Source organism: Melospiza georgiana, chromosome 1 (genome assembly GCF_028018845.1).
Source record: "Melospiza georgiana isolate bMelGeo1 chromosome 1, bMelGeo1.pri, whole genome shotgun sequence".
Lineage (NCBI taxonomy): Eukaryota > Metazoa > Chordata > Aves > Passeriformes > Passerellidae > Melospiza > Melospiza georgiana.
Genome location: NC_080430.1, coordinates 17,182,242 through 17,204,788, shown reverse-complemented (window position 1 = coordinate 17,204,788; position 22,547 = coordinate 17,182,242). Strand labels below are relative to the sequence as shown.

At 40.5% G+C, this 22,547-nt stretch overlaps 1 protein-coding gene across 5 annotated transcripts in view; it reads right to left on the bottom strand.

Annotated features, from left to right (window-relative positions):
* Window positions 1-22,547, bottom strand: part of ABI1 (abl interactor 1) — a 77,267-nt gene that overhangs the window by 2,240 nt on the left and 52,480 nt on the right. For 2 of the 5 annotated variants that reach the window (XM_058039237.1, XM_058039228.1), the window contains 8 exons: window positions 16,505-16,519; window positions 15,677-15,777; window positions 12,375-12,515; window positions 10,290-10,390; window positions 9,297-9,371; window positions 7,526-7,702; window positions 4,638-4,724; window positions 394-579 (listed from right to left, as the gene is read on the bottom strand). In XM_058039237.1, the coding sequence (XP_057895220.1) occupies window positions 394-579; window positions 4,638-4,724; window positions 7,526-7,702; window positions 9,297-9,371; window positions 10,290-10,390; window positions 12,375-12,515; window positions 15,677-15,777; window positions 16,505-16,519 (883 nt within the window). The remainder of the gene's footprint in view (window positions 1-393; window positions 580-4,637; window positions 4,725-7,525; window positions 7,703-9,296; window positions 9,372-10,289; window positions 10,391-12,374; window positions 12,516-15,676; window positions 15,778-16,504; window positions 16,520-22,547) is intronic. The other 3 variants (XM_058039219.1, XM_058039210.1, XM_058039246.1) reach the window with 3 other exon arrangements.

Below are 22,547 nucleotides of genomic sequence, written 5' to 3'. Positions count from 1 at the left end.
TAAATCTCCAAGGAGACCTCAACATATTTTATAGTTCAAAGTCTAATAATGGACTCTAGTAACCTAGTTTGATGAGATAAATGCTTGGAATTTCTGACCATTTTGCAGAAATCTCTAGATGACTGCCCAGCAATCCTGAGGTAGGTACAGACAGTCCAGCTCATCAAAGATGAAAGCCATCCAATTTTTACATCTGCTTCCCATGAAGAAACTTGCTTTTTCACCCATTCTAGAATACCTGAATGTATTTTATAATTTGTCCAGAGAAGGATTATTAGGTGTAGACACAAACTAAGGAAAGCATGGCTTATGACCCACACTAAGTCCTTCATTCCCTTCAGACACCATTAATCCCCTGATACTGCACTAACACAGCTGCAGTGCTTCTCTTACCTTTCTCTATGTAGTTTTTAGGTGCCCAAGCAGGATCTCCATCTGCATAGGGATCGCTGTACTGCACAACAGCAGCCTCCTCATCCTCATAATCCACAGGTGGTGGGGGTGGAGGAGGAGGAGAGTCATCAAACATCGGCATCTCATCGGGGGGCGGCGGCGGGGGAGGAGTTGGGCTATCAGCAACTAGAAACATTTGGAGATTATTGTTTTCTCTTAAATCAAGACAGGGTGGAGATGCAAACAAACCTGAGGCTGAATACTGTAAATAAAAGAGCTGGGAGGACAACACACACAGCATGCACTATAATACCATGCACTGATTAGAAACAGAGGCTTTGTATTAACAACTACAGCACACAACTCTATTGGTTATTAGTGGTCCAATCTATGTGTAAATGCTACTAGAGTCAAAGCACATGCTGCGGGGCGTAAGCTGAACATCAGCAGAGAGGAAAGCTTCCTGCTCCAATGTCCATGCGCTGCAGCGGGAGCTGTGGAGGACTCAGTGGCACCCTCTGAGCCAGGCAGCAACAGCCCCTGACTGGGCCAGCAGCTTGACTGGCTTTTAACAAATCCTTTGTCTGAACAGTCACTTCAATTTACTTCTGAACACTGCTTCCTTGGATTCCTTCTCACTCAGAGCTAGCATTAGAGAACAAAAAGATCTGGTGTGGATCATAAATACTAGTCTCTTCCCTTTTTTTAAGATTTAACCAGGTAAGAGGAAGCCAAGTAATCCTTCTGCAGAAGAAAAGCTTTGTACAGATCCTTATCTTGCAGCTAGTTTGTGTGTGTGACATTCAGGAATCAATAAATGAAAAACAATGACAGGCAGCTGCTGCTCTTAGAGAAAAAGTGCTCAAGGAATTAAATGTATAATCCAAAATGTCAAATCCCTGCCATGAGATTCTCCAATCAGCACAGTTACAAGTTGCTTTGGGAAAGGGAAAAAGAGAAAGGCATTATGGCACAAATCACTTTTTAAATCAGTTCATTAAATTAGTTTCCAGTAACGTTGACAGCAGCTGGCAGCAAAATAGAGAGATGACATACTCAGATGCAGGACATCAAGTCCCTTATGCTATTCCTAGGGAGATATGGTCCACTACACATGGCCCTGGTGTAAGCACTGTGGAGCCACAAGTTACTGAAAGGAAGCTACTGTTACTGACATCAGTTTGGTTACATAGCAACACAGACTCATTTTCAAGATCTGGGATTCTGCACACTGAAAACATAGACTGAAAACCACTGCTCTAGGCAGGGTTTGATGGAACAGGGCATCAGGCCTCAGAATGTGCAGCTCCAGCACACAAATTTTGAAAAGAAAGCCAAGCAACAGAGAAAGACCAACACTGCACAGAATGAAGCTTTGACTACTGATAGTTACAATGGCACTGGAGATTAGAAATAGGGGTTTTGTTTGCTTAAACGCTTGTTACTTTTGGCTAGTCACTACGCTAGTGGTGACCTAATCTTTGCTCTTCAGCCCCATGCCCCTGACAAGGGACTCGGGCACAGCTCCCCTGTCCTGTGTGGGTCAGGCTGGCTGCACTGGGACAGCTCTGGCTCCTGCTGCCAGGGCAGGTTCTGCCTCAGCCCAGGCATCCAGCCCACTCCCTTCCCTTGCAGGGCCAATTCTTCACCTGCAAGCCCAGCTCCTCTTCAACTTGACCAGCTGAGCTGAACACCCCACAGCTCTCTGCATCAGTAAGACTGGCTGCCACTGTATTTATTAGTGATTCCTCTCCCACACAGAAGCCCATTTGTGTCACTTGGAGACAGACTAACAATGACTGTGGTGGAGTGAATGCTACGTCCTGCCCGTTACTGAATAGCACTCACAGACAGGCTTCATTAATCCACCACAGACACATGACAACACTGTTTATGAATGGACTGGTTTTGTGCTGCAGTTTAGCACATCTTCCACAAATGTATTTCTCCCCTTAGTTTCTGTCTGCAGCCAGGGAAAAAAAAAACCAGAGTTGAAACAACAATCATTTGAGATCTTGAGAAATCCTTACCTTAAATTTTTTTTTTTTAATTTTAAATGCAAAAAAAGTTACATTTATTCAACAATGAAGCTGCATATTTGAAAAGGAAAGAGAGCAGGAAATGCAACTGTGAAAGCACCAAGACATACTCTAACTGAGATGCAGTGCAGAAACTGCAAGCTTTATAGGAAACATTTGAAACAATTCAACTTTGCATTTAAACAAAGGGAGAGAATGGAAGAGAAAATTAGACAAGTGCCACTCCATTGAAGTATCCCCTTTCCTCCTGGACCTTAACCTAGACTTCTTCTGGTTCTAAACTGTGCCAGACTCTAGGACAGCATCACTTCTCCTAAGGGAGGGAAATAAAGCATGCAAAAAGCCACTTCAAATGAAAAAGGGTAAAAGGATAAGTATTTATATAGCTCCAAACTGAGATCTTCTCTTGTATGCATTCCCATCCTTGCTCTTTAAATGGGGACCAGCAGACTCCTTGTGAAAGGACTTGGTGTAAGAGTACAGCAACTTAAATCAGCTGTCCCTGAGCACCAGACACTGAAAAACCTCTCTGGAGGAGATGCTCACAGTTTGAACACAGGAAAAAAAGAAGAGGCATTGCATAGTTTCTACACCCTCTATGTCCTTGTCCTCTGAAAGAAGCTCTCAAGCAGTCTGTTTTCCAAACCTGCAGATCTCTATGATAAGGAAAAGACAAGTCTACCCACATCTCCCTAACAGGAGAGACTTCTTGAGAAAACCAGACTGATGAAAGTCCAGCACACAATGCCAAAACCCAAGAGCAGCCTCTAGAGCCAGCTCTGCTGAGCGTACGCGCAGGCTGCCACAGGCTCCAAGCCATACTCATTACAGAACTTTCCAACCCAAGGGACTATTAAAAGAAATAAAATAAAGAACAATTCCTATGACCAGATTTCAAGCTTCAGCTGTTTTGCTGCAGTCTCATCCACAAGTTAGCTTGCACAAGTCAGTCTGTCCCTTTCACCTCTGCTCTCCAAGGGCTGTGTTATCTCCAGGAGGACAATACTCAGAACAATTCAGGAGCAGGTGTCAATTTTCTCAAGTTTATCTGCAAGTGAAGATATTCTTTAACCTTCATCTTCAGCAGGTTTACCTCTACACTTAGTATTTTGGAAAGGTTTTCAACACAATTTTGTGGCACACTATTCTACATCAACGTGATTCTTGCAGTTTACCTAGCACAGCACCAATATACCTTCTTTTTGAGAGAGAACCAGAGAGATGTCTCTGATGTCATGGGGAATGCTCAGAACATGACCACTTAAAAGCTCCAATGGGAAGCAGAACAGCAACACTACTCAGACCTGGGGTCCCTAAATGGATGCTGCAGCAATATAGCCAACTGTGTAGTAGTAGCCCCTGAGATCCTAGCAAATCTCAAAATGGTTCCCAAACACTTCAAAAGCATTTTTTATTTACTTCATACTCTATCTAAATCATATTTAATCTGCTGTTTACAGAACTGCAACAAACTCCAACTGAAAAGGATATCTCCAGATCAGGAACATGACTTTACACCTGCACTAGCACTTGAGACAGTAACACTCACCTGGAGGGAATCAAGCAGTAATGGTAAAAGCAGAGTTACCACTATAAACACAGCACAGCCAGAGAGCACCTCTCACACACCTAACAAGCAGAGCTATGCTGCTAGAAGCTCAGCTGGGAAATAGGAGACCACAAAGAAATGGAGAATGAAAGGCTGCTGAGAGGAGAGATGCCTTACAAGCTCCTTTGTAATGCATTAGATCTTAAGACTGCACATTTTCAATTGACTGTACAGCTTGCTGAAAAATGCTACAGTATTGGAATCAATGGTTACACATTACATGTTCTGACAGTCTACATAAGCCCTTCTAATAAAAACTAATCAATTATCCCAACTGGAAAAGGCAGGGTGATTCAACATGAAATTAGTATTTTCAATTAAAATACAATTTTATATTCACACCAAACATATGCCACATTTCACACTGTACTTCTGTAATAAATTTGCAGTTCAGGACTTAAATGGGTCAGTAATAATCATGCACGTGTTATAAATATTGAAGAGTGTGCCCTTCAGCTCCAATAGCATATTGACACTAGAATGCAAGATGGTATTAGCTTCTGGAAAAGGAAACAAAATAGAGTCTGACTTGCCAGCCATGCATGCTAGAAGAGAGTAGGCTCTACCCTTTAACAGCTCAGCTTGTCCAAACTTACTGTTTTCCTGCACCCTGGCCACGAAGCCTGTGAGAGGTATCTGTGGAGTCAACTGAGGCATAGGGGGAGGGGGTGGAGCAATAGAAACTGGTAGCAACACACACACGATATGGGGAAAGTCAAATGGACAAAGGAAAAAAAAAAGGGAACAAACAAAAGCAGCCGTCAGTAACGAGGACCACAAAACAAAGTATGTAAAGAACAACAAGAACACACACACACAAGAACCTTCTTCAAGCTTGTGTTTCCAACAAGGCTGAATTTGTGGTTAGCCAATGGAGGACCAAAAGCAAAGCATGCCCGTGTTCAGCCAGGGAACAGCTGAATAAAGTGCAGGCTGCGTGTGAAGGTTCCTGCTCTGTCACACATTTTGTGTGCTCACCTGGGGAGCAAAGAAAATTGAGCTTTTGTCTTTCTGCTAAATAAGGATTACTCAATTTAGCAGTTCTCTTTTCAAAGTGAGCTACTAGAAGTAGAGGTGATGTTTTGCAGGATTCTGGACTCGCTCTCTAAAATCAAAGTGGAGCCCTGTATCAAGTGCAGCAAAGTAGCACTGACACAGAGCAAAGGCAACTTTTGCAAGGGGCACAGTGTTTTAGCATCAATACTCCACATTCACACAGTGGGCTCTGCTGGGACAGGGGCAGTCAGATAGCTTACTGCAGTTTTGTTTTTCTCAAAAAAAGGGACCTTGTTGCTTGCTGGTAGAAAAAATCAGATGGGTCTAGAGCAGAGTGGAGCTTTATGAAGCCTTCTGTGGTGAGAGGGCACCCAGCAACCTAAAAGGCTGGCAAAGGCTTCAACAGCTCTGAGTGGCTACACGAGCGTGCAGAGCTGCCCAGGAAGCCCTTGCAATCTTATTTTCTGTGAAATATGTGCCTGTCTGGTGAGTAATGAGACCTGTGACCACACCTGTGCTCAGAGACACTGGGCTGACAGCACCAGTGCTCAACTGCTCCCTGCACAGGTAGGGAATGGGAGCAGTAGGGCAAGCCACTCAAACTATCAGCTCTGGAAGGACATCTCCCCCTTAAGTGCAGGGAATGAAAAACATAAAACAAAACTCCACCCAGAAACTCAACAAAACATCAACTCATTTGTTTATACAGTGTCCCTTCTCAGTGGAATTTCTCTTGCACTGGAGCAGAGAAATTCCAGTGAAGGTGGGAATTCAGCATGGTAATAAATCCAGTTGGAACCAAATTTGAAAGAGGTTCTGTTCTTCCAAGTAAGCAACAGTTTTAAATAAAGCTTTAACTAAGATTAATGTTTGATGAATTAAAATGAAGCATTTAGTTCATTACAAAACCAATAATCAAATAAACTGTATGGGATAAATGATTGATAAAAACAGAACAAACAGTGTCTCACAAAATTGAGGTAAACATCTAAGAAAAACCAGAGCATTTGTTAGCATGAAAAGTAAAATCTTAAGGCAACATGGGACCTGGGTTTAATGTCAAGACAGTAGCACTAAAAAAATAATCACCAGTTACAGAAACAGAGGAAAACAGTTTCAAGTAGCAAAACACACCCATCAAAATACTGTTTAAAAAATGCTGACCATCAGTATTTTGAAAACACCAGAGAGGCTAGATTAAGAAACAGCACCTGCATTTGAGCAAAAAATTGCTTCGGACAAATGTAAACATTCAGAAAAAGTGGCATCTTCAGCATTTAAGACAACTGAACTATTCCCAGAAGTAAAATCCTGTTTATTTAATGGAACTCAACTGTTCAGGCAGGAGGGAGTTTCTGTTGTTATGGTGAATTAATCTGGAGGAATGAGAATGTGGAGGAAAATGAAATGCTAGTATGGGTGAGCAAGAGTAGGAGGAAAATCAGGTTTGGAAAAAGAGAAAAGATAGATATTGTGTCTGCATATAAAAATACTTTCTGACAAATGTAATACTTCTAAACTACTCAGAAAACTCTTCACTTCAGTGTCCCAAATATTTTAAAAGCATTCTTTTCTTAAGAGTAAGTACACAACAGCAAACACTAGTCTAAAGAGATCTTGAATCCAAACATCAACATTTCTTTTCAAAAGAAACATTCCTCTGAAGTTTAAAGACTTGGCATTCTGAACACTACCAAGAAAAAAACATTATACAACTACCACTGCTCGATGTGTACTTGATCAAAATTCATGGGAATGGCAACGAAAAAGTTTCCTGATGGAGCTTCCTACCAGCAGCCAAGATCCTTATTTTACAGATCTTTCTGCAGTGAACCTTGTTTGCCCTTCTGGGGTAGGAAGGCAGGAGGCTGCTGACTAAAACCTGCTCACTTGCCCATGGCATCCATCCCTTCCCTCATCTCCTGCAGATGCTCCTACTAATGTGAAAGCAGAGAAGTTGTCTGCTAAAAGAGAGAGACTGAGCTCTTTAACAGTCAAGCTTAAAGAAAAGAACAAAGGAGAAACTTGGAATCAGGAAAGGATTTAAGAAAGACACAGAGACAGGGAGGAACTGTGTGACAGGAACATGAACATTGTGCTCAGTATTCTTTTGCCACCATCCAAATAGTGGGGGAGTGTACTTCCAATCACCTTAGGTCTCCCACAGAAAAACTGACCCTTGGTTTAGTTTGTGTTCTCCAAGCACACCTGAAATGCCAGGTATAATGTGCCTATAATTAGACAGGCAATCCTAATAATTTCTTGTCATGAGTAACAGCAAATAAGTCAGGGGGGAAAACAGTATAATTGCATATAGTGCAATCACTGTGCAATTTCAATATGGTTTTTCTTGTTTGTTTTTCCTTCTATTTCAGGAAAGAAAGTCGTAATCTCATTGATGCTTTTCATAAATGAATTAAAATGCCATGCATGCTTGTACAATCATTTTGCTCAAAACAGTTTGTGATTTCAGAGCGCAGCAGCTTACTTGAATTTTGAGAATAAAGAGGCCCGCCATTAACATGAGGTTGAGCAGAGAATGGGGCAGTCACAGAAGGATTCCGTCTGTATCCACCAGAAGATGCTGAAGAAGTGGTAGAGTTGTGTCGTGAGATTTGCCTGGTCATTGTGCCATACTGGGAACCAGGAGCTGAACCAGGAGCAGCTGAAAAGCATTAGCCAAAGGAACCAAGGAAAAGACTTAAGCAGAGCATTACTTGGGATAGAATGCAGAAAACAGAAAAAGTCCAGAACGTGGAAAATACTTGATTACAGTTCTCCAATAATTTAAGATCAGTAACAGGCAATTAACAGAAAAAACAAACATCCCCATTACAATCAACAATGAGAAAAAACACACAGAACATAAACCAACATTCATATAAAGGGCATTGAGAAATGCTGAGAGTACTTTGAGAGACTGGATTGGACTGGAAAACTGAATCCAACTCTTAAGTGTATCTCAATTATACTACATGCAATAATACCCTTTATTAAAGAGCACACAGAAAAAAATTCCACATTCTGCTCAAAACAAATAATTTCAATTGCAAAGCTGAACGTGCCCCCAGTATAATATAAAACAACACTCTAACAAAACAGTGAAACAAATGTCATGAGCTTCAGACATTTGGCACATTTATCAATCATATTTGCTGGTTGTGCTTTTATATTGATGGAATTTGTACTAACAAATCAGAATCACCAATTCCAGTTGACAAAGATGTCATTCGTTCTTCATGATAAACACCCATATTTACCTTCCACCTACTGGCTGCACAAACTTCAAGGTTAACAAAACAGTTTAAGTTCTTTCAGATTAACCTCTGACAGAAAGAAAATCACACCTTGCAAACTAATGAATCTCACTCATTGTAGTTGCATGAATTAACACAATTCTTAAATGCAAAAATTAGTTTGCAATAAAGTGTTTTGTGCTTTTATATACATATATTATATAATTATATAAGACACAAACAGCAAGCAGACAGAAGTTTGCAGTCCTGTGATGCTATCCAAAGTCATTTTCACTTAGCATTTCAGTAAGGGAGAGTGCAAAGGGTTACGTGGGTCAAAGCCTCCAAAGCTAGTTTCATAACTCAATCAATTATTCTTGTCATCAGCCTGTGACAGGAAAGGGTGGGGTATTTTTTCCTGTCTATTTTGAAAAGTACTACTTTTAGATCCCACCCTAACTGCTGTATGTAGTGCTTGAAGCAATTTCTCAAGAACTGCTAGTTCATATCCTCAAGTCTTCCAGTTTGACACCTGCCTGCAGCACTATGGAATCAAAGCCAAGCTACTGTGACAGACATTTGTGCTTTCCAGTCACTTTGTGCCCACAGAATAGAACACACACATCACCCTACACATAAACTACCATTTCTGAACTTGAGTGCAACTGCTGTGACTTAGCTCCTGCTGCAGGAGTTACACAGCCTAATGCCAATATTCAAGCAGATTCTGAGATCTTATAGATCAAATTAATTGGATCTTAGCTTAATTGGGAGCAGATTTCAAGCAACTAGCACCTTTTTTTCCATAGCTAGTGCATTTAGCTTCAGAGGCTTTAACCACAGGAAATTAGTGGAGATTAGATTTGTTGAAAAAAAAGCCAAAAAAAATCCCAGAACTGATTTTTGTAATAAAATCACATAGGTCCCACTACAGAAGAAAAACCCCTCACTGAGTTCATTAGGAAGAGGTGATTATTGATTATGCAGCATGTCTGCAATCACTTCAGCATTGTCAAGTCTCACCTATCAGACTGCCCATCGGGAGAGGTGGAGGCAGTGGTGGTGCTGGCGGGGCTCCAGGAGGAACAGAAATGTGTGCTAATAAAATAGTTTATATTCCTAATTAGGCCATATTATTAAAAATTTTTAAAAAAGAAAGTACAGGCACTTGATAGGCTTCCCAAACAAATATAAAAATTCTACTTCTGTTAACTAATACCAGTTCAGACCCTGATCCTATCCAGGGTTCTGTACATGCCAATCTTTATTCTCATTGACTTTTATGGGATGCCAGATGATAGTAAGATTTCATGCCTATTTATACCACTGCAGGACCAGAAAATATCCTGGAAAAGGAAAGCCTACATGTATAAAAGGAAATGAAGACTTGTCATCCAAGAAACAAAGAAATCTCTGCAACAGCAAAATTACATTACACCAAAACTCCACTACTCTCTTTTGTGTCTTATGGGCTTGCAAAACACAAAGTCAGTGACTGGGCTGGTTTATTACTAAGATAATAACAGTAAAGAAGGATCCTACTCAATCTTATCATTCATCATTATTAAACACAAGGGAGTGTGCCTCCAACACGGAGATCCCTCAAGATTCTTTCCCCACAGATGGCAAAGTTAGCACAGTATTTCAGAAGCCACTATTTCCCATTAAACATGTACATAGTTGCTGCTGCTCTCAGGCCATCCAGAAATGCCAAAGTGCAGACACATTTAAAGTTACAGTTAAGCTTTAAAAGGATACATTTGTCTTTTACTCCCCTTTTACACCCTTGATTGCCTTGCAAAAACATGGACCAGCAAAGGTATTTTAACCATCCATTATTCAGTAACTGACTGTCCTGCCACTACTCTTGGTAAAGAATTAAAACTTTAGACATCACTCAGCACTCATAAGTGATTTCCTGAGTAGGACTGTAGCTCAGGACAGTTTGTAGCCCACCATGTTCAGTGAGAGTCCCAGTGCAAACACAAGGAGGCAGCAGGGAGGGGTCCCACGTACCTGGCCCGATGGTCGGCGGTGACGGGGTAGGCACGGCAATGGGAATGCCAATACTGCTGCTGCCACTGTTCTCCCGGCTGCCACTTCCTCCACTGCTGCCACTGTGTGGGAGGATAGAATGTAAGAAAATAGTGCAGAAGGCAGTCTCACACCTGAGGAGTTGCAGCTGCACTAATGACCAAAGATTAGGAACAGCCCTGCCCTTAATAGGCCACACGAGTGCTACAAAAGGGTGGGTTAGCTGGGTGAGGAGAGAGCTGCAGTTTGTTGGCCGTGCTGCAAAAAAAAAAGTCAGTTCTGTGAGGAGCTGACCATGAAAAATCATCCAGAAGGTAAGGAAGATTTACAATAAGGTGACAATACCACCGCACAAGAAAAACACAAGTATGAGCATCTCCTACAAAAGCATGTTAACAGCCACACTTCTTGTGTGAGCTCTTCCAGCCTAACTCAATTACAGACTGTTGAAAAACTCCCTATTAAATGTCTCTGTCTTTACTTACAATTGCATACAGATAATCAAGTCTGGATGCATTACATTCCTAATAAATGGAATTAGCTAAGCTGATAAACATCACTATGAATAAAATGTGCAATTAAATGCTTCAAGAAATTAAAAGGTAATCAACTATGCAAGTTCTAGGCAATGGAGTAACAACTGCAGGAGTAGTTCAGGGGCCTTGTAGTAATTGAAAGTAGTATGCTGGGGCTGGATGACTTCATGGCTAAACTCTAAATAATTATTTAAGATTAATTATGTTGTCAGCTGAAGGAACATCTCCTCTACTCAGAGCAGAAGTTTAGATTACTAAGTTTTCAATTGAGAATGGATATGATAAACCACCTGGGGAGGGGTGTGGGACATGGTTGCTTAATTTTCTGTGTATCTAACACTCCCCACTACCCATGCTTATGTATAAGTTTGTTTCAGATGGTCAGAAAGCTAACAGTACAGCCAGCTCAAAATTTGTCTAACTAATGTTATATGACATGCAAATCAGAGGCCAGCAATGCAAAACATAGTAAACTATTGGATAACATTTCTAGATGTGCCTTTGGAGGCTGTAACATTTATTTTCTTAGAAGGAAATGAAAAAGAATCAAAATTCAGGCAGAATCTATCCTTATTTGTATCTAAGAGCACTCCTTAGTTTAACTCTTGAATTTATATGCATTAAATGGATAATGTAAAGGTAACTAAGCACATAAGATGTTTTGAAGCCAAAACTTCATTTTAGTTCCTCCATATTAATTAAGAGTACTCAGTGAAGTTCTAGTTTATTTACTACTCCTGGATAGCTATAAATCAGTCAAGAGTCAAGTGCAAACCGTTCAAATATATCTCTTTAGAAAATAACACTACAAAAAAAGAAAATCTGTGATCTGAAATGGAAGCCAAGATAATTCCTTCAAAATTAGTGTTCTGTCTGCTGAAGACCTTGATCCTGTCACCATGGTTGCAGCTGAATTTCTAACTGCAGCCTACATAAAAGAAGATCTTGTGAGATGGGAGTGAGGAGCATTCACAGTAGCCAGCTAAACAGACTAACGAGATCCTCATGCAGCGACATTTAGAAGTTATTTAAGTCTGACAGTATTTCATATTACCAACTGTGTCTAAAATACTCTCTCAGTCCCTGTTAGTGACCTACCATGTTTAACTGCCTACTGGGAGTTTTTAAGATAAGAAAAATATTAAGAAAGAAGCTCTCTAAAATACAAGCTAACCTTTTAACTACATTGAATTCTTTGATCTGTTTTTTCCCCTGCAGTCTGAAGCCTGTGATAAAAATCAAATTGAAAAAAAATGAACTCACTCAAGAGCCACAGAGAAACATTTAGCCTTGCAATTCAAGAAGAAAATAACAAGTTTTAAAAAGCTACACTCAGAATATTGAATATGAAGGCACTTCTTCATGTTAGGAAGTCAGCAATGCAGTAAAGCTTTGCTGATGCAGTGGTAGAATAACTCACCTTTTTGCCTTTCAACAAAAAGCCAAGAGGCACAAAGCTTCAAGGCTTTTCTGTGACTTAGTAAGCATTGCCTTGCCAGGCAGGAGAGAGTTAGTGTGGCAAACAGCCTACCTGTGTGTTCGTGGTCTCTGGTTCAAGGAAGCTGTCCTGCCTGGACTGTGCTGACTGCCCAGCCTGGCAGGGCTGGTCATGTAATCGTTCGGGACTGTTGGCGGCTTGACTGGCTCCAGGGTTTTGTAAGGAGTATTGCGTCTGGTCAAGGAAAAAAAGATTTGAAGACGGAAAGATAAAGAAACAGAAGATTAAAAGGATAAATAAGTGAAGTTGTAAATCCATTTGTTTTCTAAATCTTTTGTTAAAGATCATGGCAGTGACCCTCACTGCGACATATAGTAAAATTCCAACAGGCAGGGTAGACAGGTCACACTCAACAGCCCAAAGTACTCTTACACAGATCCATACAAGCTGGCCTACAGCACACAGACTGGTCAAAAAAGCCAAAACTAAACTATCTACCTGAAATACATTATTTGAGCAACCTAACACACAATAGCTACATCTGCATAACACTGGGTAAACTGTCAGCACATGACAAATTTCTGTTGTACTAATCTCCTCTTCCCTCCTTCCTTTCCCTTGCCATCAGAATCCTTTCCAAAAGTACTCTTGGCTAAAGGTATTCATCTCATTAAGACATCAGCAAGACTGAATCAAGATTCACAGAACAAGTGACATTTGCAATCACCAGTACTTCTCCTAGGAGCAGTGCTTCACACAGTAATCAAGCAACCTCATCTCACATAAGCAGATCTGGAAGTGCCTCATAGATGAGCTTCATTGTCTCCATTTTGTGGCCCAAGAAAGCAAAGCCCAGAGAACTCCAACTGAGCAGGCTGCATCAAGTCAGAAATATAACACAGATCTTTTGAGATGTATTTACCAGAGCCATTACTGCCATAAGAACAGTGCATTTATTGCACTGAATCGCAGAGCTCTTCAGTTCTCAGCAGTAACTGACAGGTCCATTGCAAAACACAGAATTTGGCAATGCATCAGAGCTAAGCAAAACCAAAAATACTGAACTGCTGGCATTTAATAATTTGTTCAATTACTGGTTATAACAGAGTTGCTAAGTTATACAGTTTCCTGGTATTTTAAGAAACTTACTGACTTTCTCTCTACAGTGTGAAAAGCAACAGTACTAAACTTACTTTTCAAGGTTATTTCAGTAACAGTCTTCCCTGCTTATCATTTTTATTTGGTAGTCTTTAGATGTCTACTGCTTACAGCCAGAATACAAAATTTCTTCTTTTTTCAACAACTGATCTCTTTTGGCAGATCTATAGGTGGTGACACCCTGCATATTAAAATCATCTAGAGTTCTTCATATAGACAATTTAATTTACAAACACCACAGTATCTGGAAACAGTTACAGCATTTCCACTTTTTTCTTTAAGAGGTTTTAATAATAAATTGTTATAGATGGAAGACAAAGGACTGTTACAGATGGAAGACTGTTCAGAGCTCCCCACCTCAGTGTCCTCCAATGTTACAGGGCCATGCTGGGAGCCCTTGCCACTAGGGAGAGCTACAGGGAGCCCAGAGCCTTGCTTTGCTCCAGGACCCTCAAGGAATGACTTCAACTACTCCCACTACATCCAGTTCCAGCAATTCACTTATTCTTCCACGGTACTTCAAACCAGAACACCCAATGATTTCCACAATCTCTCTCTGGTCCTCTGAAGAGACCCCTGCTTACTTCATCCCCTTTTGCTTTTCACTTTTTCACATTTCCATGCAGGACTCACTTTAGATAGTCCTGCCCTGGAGGGACAAGCTGCACAACAGACATCACCTACTTAAAGACCAATGTTGCACACTAAGCTCATTCTGGTTTTACATACTTATCTCTGTTTTCTGGATCAAAGGGAGCAGAGCAGCATCCTTGTGGTTTCTAGCGATTTTTTCCTGCATAAATTAGGGTAAGTCATGCCTGTGATATTTCATGCCTTGGCAGAACACGGCTGCTCAAGACAAGAACTGTACTTCCTGAACAAGAAGGGCAGATAGAAATCTCTCTTACAAACCCACATTATTCCTCCCCCTCAGCCAACTGCTGCCGCTTGTCAAGCTCATCTGGAAATGACATTCAGCTGATTAATCCTTATCAGGCATCAGCCAAGGCAACCAAACAGCTCTGGCTTGTTCAGGGGGGAGTACTGAGAGAGGCAGCTCACCAGTACATCAACGCTTCTGTTTCACTAGCAAGCATCCAAGAGGACATGAAAGTGCTACCCAGGTTCCCAGAACTGATAAACAACTCTCTCAGCTGGGATAAGAGACATAATTGGAATACTGATTTCATGCCCTTGAGCAATGGGAATTTTCAGAAAACATGCTGAGGAAACCTCTAGGTCAATTTTCTGTGGAGTATGCAGCAAATTCTACCACCAAAGCATCAAAAAGGGATTAAAAATCACTCAATCCTCAACAAAAGGAGTTGCTGCCTCTAATTTTCCTTGACCATTGTTCCTGATCTCCACCCTGCTCCATCTCAGTACTCCTCATTTTTCCAGCTTCCTGCCTCTCAGAGACAACATACCTAAAGCCACCACCACCATGCCAGCCAGCTGTACAGTGCCTCAGTCCCCCACAGTATAAGGAGAAAGCTGAGTGTGACAGACAAGTAGAAAGTCACTTAGGATGCCTTTTGGAAGACATTGCACAGTTGGACAAAACCATATGGCACGTGCACTGAGCTTCTCAAGTATTAAAGTTTTGGTCTCCAGGAACAACTACTTGCTGGCACACCAAGATAAGCAGATTTCACTCCCCACAGCAGCAAAATAGATGCAGGGAACTCTGCTCATAGTGGGACTTGGGAATAGCAAAATCCTTCCTCATTTAAGTATAAAAATGAAAATGCACAAGCCAGCAAGAATCAATGTTGCCACTGTGTTCACAATGCCATAAATTTTGCTTAGATAATGCAACAACTACAGCACAAACAGCCACTTCATAGCTCTTCTAATATTAAGAAATGAGTAGACAAGAACTTTACTCATAAAGTCCTTCCCTCACTAAAGCTAAAACTTTAAGATTTGTTTCTGTCAATAAGGATTTCTTCCCAAAATTCAGGAATAACAATAGCCTCCTCATTTATCCATATCAATATTAAATCCTTCCCTGTGAAAAAAATTTCTTGCAGTCATCCTGAAGAGTCAATGCAGCTGAAGGAGTTCATACAGAAAGGGATATTGTGATTTTTTTTTTTTTTTTTTTTTTTTTTTTTTTTTTTTTTTTTTGCTAAAGGCAACCAGAATTTCCATCTATCCATGAATTTAAGAAACACCAACACTGGCACAATTAAAAATTTCTATTACACAGGAGGGACCAGCCAGTCCATTCTTACCCCAGAGTTCCCCGGCCTGACATGGGAGGACTTGGTGGTTTTTGTGTAGGCGGATTTGTTCTTGACAAGGTGCCAGTTCTTGCAGGCTGGTTATTTCCATGCTGAAATAAGGGAAAACATGATTTTATTTTTATAACAGAGCAGCTCTATTACTGACAGCTTTTTTTTTTCAAGTGTAAGAATATGAAGTGAGAATTCCCAGACAGCTGTCAAACAACAAGTTTTCAGCTACGCACGAGACAGACACCAGTAAATACAAAGAGTCTAAACACAAGCCTAATGTTATTTTCACTATTAATTAACAACAGACATCAGAAAGGTAGACAATTGACAAGTTCATGCACAAATGTCTTCTATCATTTTTTTCCTTAAAGGGAAGCCACATTTGTATTATTCATTGTCATTCAGATGTTAATAATTTAAATCAAACTTTAACACTGACTGTAAAATACAGCCAGCACGGCCCAGAATTTCTCAATCTGCCCCTGCTATATGACTAGCAGAGTCATTCAGGTTGTCTGGGAAGTCTCCTGCAAAAAATGTAAGTGAAGGGAATCAAGGCATCTACTGAATTCAGAGCAAAGCACTAAACGTGTTAGAGAAATTAATGTATCTATGTATAAATGCAGATGTCAATGTATCACAGATATATTGACACGCTAAATGCTGTAAATGAAAAAAAAAAAGTATAGCATGTTTAATCTAGATATCCTATGGAAAGCAGAAGAGAGTGTAAGAGAGCGCTAGTTTTCAGTTTTAATGGCTCTGCAGCCTCTACTATCAGTCACATGAGGCACTGTGGGTCAAAGGAGAAATAACACTTCTTACCTTGGCTTTTAGCCACTTAACGTTGGCAAAAAAAGGGGGGAAAAAGGTAGAAATTAATGGCAGATCCACCACAACTGATATGACAGGTTAAACTAAAGATAATTACATTTTAAAGAAATCATTTGTGTCTACTGATAATTAGCTCATCCCAGTACACCAATTTTCAATAACTGCTGTGTCAGTTATTGAAAATTCGGTGTCTGACAAAGTGACCACAGGAAAAGGACTCGTGTCAGAATTAAGTTCAGCTAAGCTTTGCCAGATATGTCTGCCAGGTTCCTCATGGGCAGTAAAGGGTTGAAAAGCCCTCTGCTGACCATTCAAGCCCAAAACCACATCAGTGCTATTTCAATGGCAATTTGCACTTAAGAATTCGTTCACAAAACCACAGTTTCAGCAATATGCAAAGAACTGACAGGCCTGTTGCTTTTACACTTAACCTCCATATGTTTTCAAGAAATCCTAGCTGCTGTACTGAATGGTAAATAAAGAAAAGGGAATTTTTAAACAGGATGAGCAGCAGTGCCTTTCACCTCTGGTTTATTGATTGAAATCTGATTCAAGCCAGCACAACGCTGGCTGCTCAAAACTGTTTTGGCAGGGATATAATGATTGTTATTCTGAAATTTTAGCTCTTAGAATCAAGTCATTATATGACTCCACTGTATCATTTTAACAGCCTTCATGATTGCAGAGGGAAAAAAAAAATCAAAACTTGGCCTCATGAGGAAAATGTAGCATTTTAAATAAGCTCAAGCCAAGTTCTCTCATTTTTGGGGGGAGCAAGGGTGTCATGAGAGCATGGGTCAGGGGGATAGGCACTCATATTTTTGAAAGGGTTATTTTCACCAATAAAAAAAGGTAAATACAAATACCCAAACCAAAATTATCCAAATTTTTTGAGGTTATTTGGAATTAAATTGTTACTTCCAGAACAAGCCTTCACAGGCAGAGCATTTCAAACTGTGAGTCTGCATCTTCTCCTCCTCCTCCAGGAAACACAGACTAGTTTAAAGGCATCCATTAACTCAGTTTATAAAAGCAGTGAAAATATGCAATACAGCAAACGTGAATTTGAGACTTCTGACAGGGTCTGCAAAACCAATGAAAAACAGCTTGCTTACAGCTGAAAAAGTTTGGTTTACCAATCAAATGAGGTTGAAAGCCACTGCCCTTACATTATTCATATTACAAGAACAGGAACATAAATCCTGTTCCAAAATTCAGATTAAAAAGTCTAGCTCTGGTAAGTAAATTTGAAGGTCAGCCCATTTACTCCCAGCCTGGGCAGAAGTTCACCGGCAGAGTTCACAGGCATTTAAACCACCTCTGTCCCTACATACTCATTTCATGGATAAACATGCAGATTCAGTTCCCAAGATGCCAGAGTACTCTCCCAAGTAGTGTATTTTTAAAACAGGCCCTTAGTAATGAAATTTGCTTTCTCGTCTCACAGGAATATGTGACCCTTCTCCTTACTTCACCAGCTGCCAACAGCAATGGCATAATACAAGGAATTTGTTAAAGGAGGCCAAAAAAATGAAACTCTTGGTCTTGTCCTTCCCCAGCAGACATAGCTTGAAATCTTTTGAAGGCTTAAAAGGAACGGTGGCATGGTTTCTTATCCAGCCACTACTACTAAATTTGCCTGCCTAAAAAAAAAACGCAAAAAGCTTCCTTCCTTCCCTTGTGCAGTGTCACTCAGCATTTATGGTGAGTACCTTCCATCCCCCTCCTAATCCCTGTTAAATTCTGTCTCCACTGCAGTGACACTATGAATATCAACATGTAGCAATAATTCACTTAATCTTCCTCTTATTTCAAACCTTTCGACTGCTAAGTACACCAAACATTTATCTGAAGTCCAACAGCTCTTGACCTTTATTCCTGTCTCTAGGACTACAGCAGGTGAGCCTCATCTCTTTTGCTACCAGTTAAACACTATACAGACAGATATACACATGATTATTCAGAAGAATTAGAAACTGTTGTCATACTGCTTTCTATATGTAAAAAGGTCTGTAGATGTCCTCTCTGCTGTTGTCAATATAAACAAGAGTCATACAGGCAGGAAAACAGAAGGCCAGAACACAAAAGGAACAGGGATTCACATGGGAAAGCAACTCCTGATCCAAAAGACCTAAGTAAGGGGGGAAGGCAAATGAACCAAAGCAATATGAACCATATGGCTATTTAATCATGGTTAACAAGCTAATTAATTAAGAGGATACTTTTTTTTTTTACTTATTGGCTGAGCTTATTAGGTCAACATTGCTGCATTTCTTGGTCCGAAAACCAAATGTGATGCTTTCCAAGCAATTAAAAAACCTGCCTGGAATTGAGAACAGTTTATGCAGCAGGGTCTAGACTCAGTGTGATTTGAAGAAGAAGGTGAAAAAAGGCAGCAGAAAACCTACAAGAGTGGCAGGTAGGTGCTTAATGTGTATGCAAGCATCTCTCTACAAACGCCTCTAGGGCAGCCAGCCTGCTGGGAGGACATGACCACCACCAAGTGCCTGATCAGCACCAGGAAGGTCAGAGCCAGGAGGGAGGGACATGCAGGGCAGGAGGAGAAGTGGCAGCAGGCACACAGTTCACAGCTTGAAGAGGGAAGAGATTGTTCTGAGAGGGTATCAAATAAGAGACAGGAGGTGTAAAATGGAAAAAGCTTAGTCAAATGAAGAGCATTACTGAGAACTCCAGCAGAAGATGTGAGGAGCATGATTCCCCTTCTCCTCCTGCTACTTGTATTACTGAACACACAGGAGACAGTTCTCAAACCAATACCAGCATCCTGGATGACACACACCAGAACACAAACAGTCTGTAGGCTTGCTGGGGATGCTTGTGGGGATGCTGAGGGTGAGAACTAGACAGACCAGGATGTTCCCAGAAAGGAAACAGGATAGGCAGCAGTATTGGTTGGGGTTTCTTGCAATGATATAGCAGATGATGTTTTAAGCAGAAAAATCTTGCCTTTCCAGGGAAAACCCAACAAGCATGTGGCTGTCATGGATAAAGCTTTAAGGGCTGTCACAAAACTAGGAAAAAGAAACCACAACCTCAGGTTTGAGAAATAAGAGTCAATGCTGCTCATTTCCAAAATGTTACAGCTAGGGCAGTGACACATCCATAGGGCTTGGACAGCATGGGAGAGCAGGCTGGCCTAGGACTGAGAGCCAGCAATGGGCTGGAAAGGAGCAAAGCAATTACAGCAACAGGCAGAACAGGTGTTTGCAACAGCCATGCAAGGCATCTATCAAAGCCAAAATTGAGGCTGCTCCTGTAACTCATGCCAGGAATTCAAAGCACCTGGACTTTAGAACTTCAGCTGTGGGTTTGCAAGGGCAAGTAATGACTGTTAGTACCAAGAGAATTATTTGCTTAAGGCAACTCTTTTGGCAGTTCCAGCATACTCAGTTCTGGTAGTTTGAAGAGTACAAAAACACCTGCTGCTAAAGGCAGTACTGCAGATTGCTGCACCTGAGGTCAAAGGGACAAGACCAAGATTGGCATGAAAAGAGTGTGAGAAAATCCAAAGTACCCACTGGTAGTCAGAGGATGTCAAGACATCAAGGGACTCCATTGGCTGGCCTCAGAAGGCAGCCATTTAATGGTTTTAAATAGTTTTCATGCCAAGTAACAAGTCATGGGGGAACATTAGTCATGATTCAGGGAACTATAAATCTATCATTTGAGCTATAAACTGTGCTTGGAAAACTAGGGGTGAGGATGATTGCAAGTAACTCACTTATGTGAGCAAATTTATCTGTAAGGACACAAAAGACCACCTGCACACAGAAGCAAAATCCTTATCATGCTGATATTCAGCAAGTTTCTCCTGCACATTTCAGCTATGAACTCTCCAATTTCAGAGTGCAGAAACTTCAAATCTCTATGCAGGTTGTACTTCCCCTGCTGTATTCACTCATTATTTCTCTGACTCCTGAATTTAAAGAGCCAATTGCACTCTATATCCTGCCATATCTAGGATGACTGACAGAGGTCATTAAAGACCACCCAATATAAATGCTCTTCGATGGAAACGAGGGTTTAAAGTGTGCCAGTCTGATCTCCATTAATAGTAAGTATCTGGCAAACTTGAAACTTGTATATATGGGGTCTGTAAAAGCAATATTCAGCCTAAGACAGGTCATCTTTGACCAGTAATCACAATTGTCAGCCACAAGAGAAAAACACCCCACTTGGTCACTCTTGACTCTTTAGTCAACTTCCCTTTTACTTAAAAAGGTACTTCCTTTATGAGTCATGGAAAAATGCCCCTACAGAAAGGTAGCTGGCCAAAAGACCTTTGGAAATGCTATTATGTGTGTGCAGCAAGTCAATTTTGCACAAGATTGCCTCTTCTCTCATTGGTGAGGGAGTTCTGAAATATGACATGGTGACACAGAGCAAGAAAAACAGAAGCTGGAAAGGTGCTTGTATGTGAAGGTAGGGATTGCTTGAGGAAATGATAAAGCACCAGGCTTAGAACATGGTTTCCTTACAGAAATCAAGATACGGAGTTTGGTAGAATATGTAATCAAAGATGTTCAGCAGACAGATTGTATATGGGTGTCAGACACTCAGGGTAAAACACTTCTGCCACACTAGTTTTGTGCAGTTTTAAAGAAATTATGCCTGTGTCTCAATTTTCTTATCAGAATGTCTATATTTCCTTATAGTCTATAGTAAAGCAGACTATTTTCAGAAATGGCAGGTTTCAAATTAGTATTTCTTTCAAAATTGAACATATGTAGGTAAGTCTCTCTTCAGGGAAATTTAACCTCTCCTGCTAATATTTGCAACCCTAGTCATCACTCTTCTGTTAACAGCAACCAGATGTATTTTGTCAGTATTGCTTCTCTCCTTTCTTTTTTTTTTTCTTTTTTTTTTTTTTTTTTTGGTTTAACTTTCCAGTTAAGAAGAATTAGCATACAAAAACCTGTTGTGGATGATAGACAAATTTAACATTGTCCTCTCAGCACTCACGAGGTCTTGTTCAGAGAAAGACACCGAGATTCCTGCTTTTAAATGGTTCAAGATTTTTCAGTTGATTTGGTGACATTGAATCTAACTACAATAAACTAAGACTAGCATAAAAAAATTAGAAAATAAAGAGACCTCTAAGTGTTGAGTTTCTTTTGCAAGCTGAAAGGCTTGAAACCTACATTATGTCAGATGACACTGGGCACACTTCTGACTTTCCAGTAGCAAGTGCCCTATGGAAAGCACACAGTGTTAACACTCACAACAGAGTCATTAGAGTTGGCAACAGGAAGTTCCTTTTTCCCCCAGAGAAGCATTCTTTACCCTACAGCAATATTTACTGTTTGGCCTGACCCCAGAGGGATGATGTGACATTAATGAAATTGGCAACATGACATCCTTTGAAGCGTGAATGTCTGACAGAGGCTGGGAAGGGACAAAGGCAGCAGCAGCTCCAGCTCAGAATCTCTATCTCACTTGGGTTTTATTAGAGCGAATTATTTAAAATTTAATATTCCAGCAGCTACACATAAAAAGTCTTATCCTAAAGGGTAAGTAAGCTTGATTAGGTAGCCTTTCACTCTCCCATCAGTATCTCATCTGCATTTTCGTTTTGGACTGAGACAGATATAAGCATGGACTGCAGACAAGTAGGACAAGCTGAGAAGGGTAAGAGCAAGACTCCCTTCTCTAAGCTTAGTGTTTGTCAAGTTCTGACCCAATCCCTACTTTAAGGGAGTCCTTCCAACTTCCATTTGCTTGAGAAAGATTTCTGAATGCTTAACTCCTGTTTAACTTTCTGGGCACAAAAGCTTCTTACAGCTGTCATGTGCCAAATGAAAATTTCTTTATGGTGACAAAATTACAATTTTTTTCCTTACAAATAAAACTGAAAAGGGATCAATCTTCATATACAATTGAAGTTTGGTTTTCAAGAACTATTAGTTCCATAAAATAAACTTGATCCGATTACAGCTATTGGGCATTTCAATCAGGCATGCACTCAACATTTTACCTGCCTTTAACCACAAGGCATCATCACTTCAATTTCCTG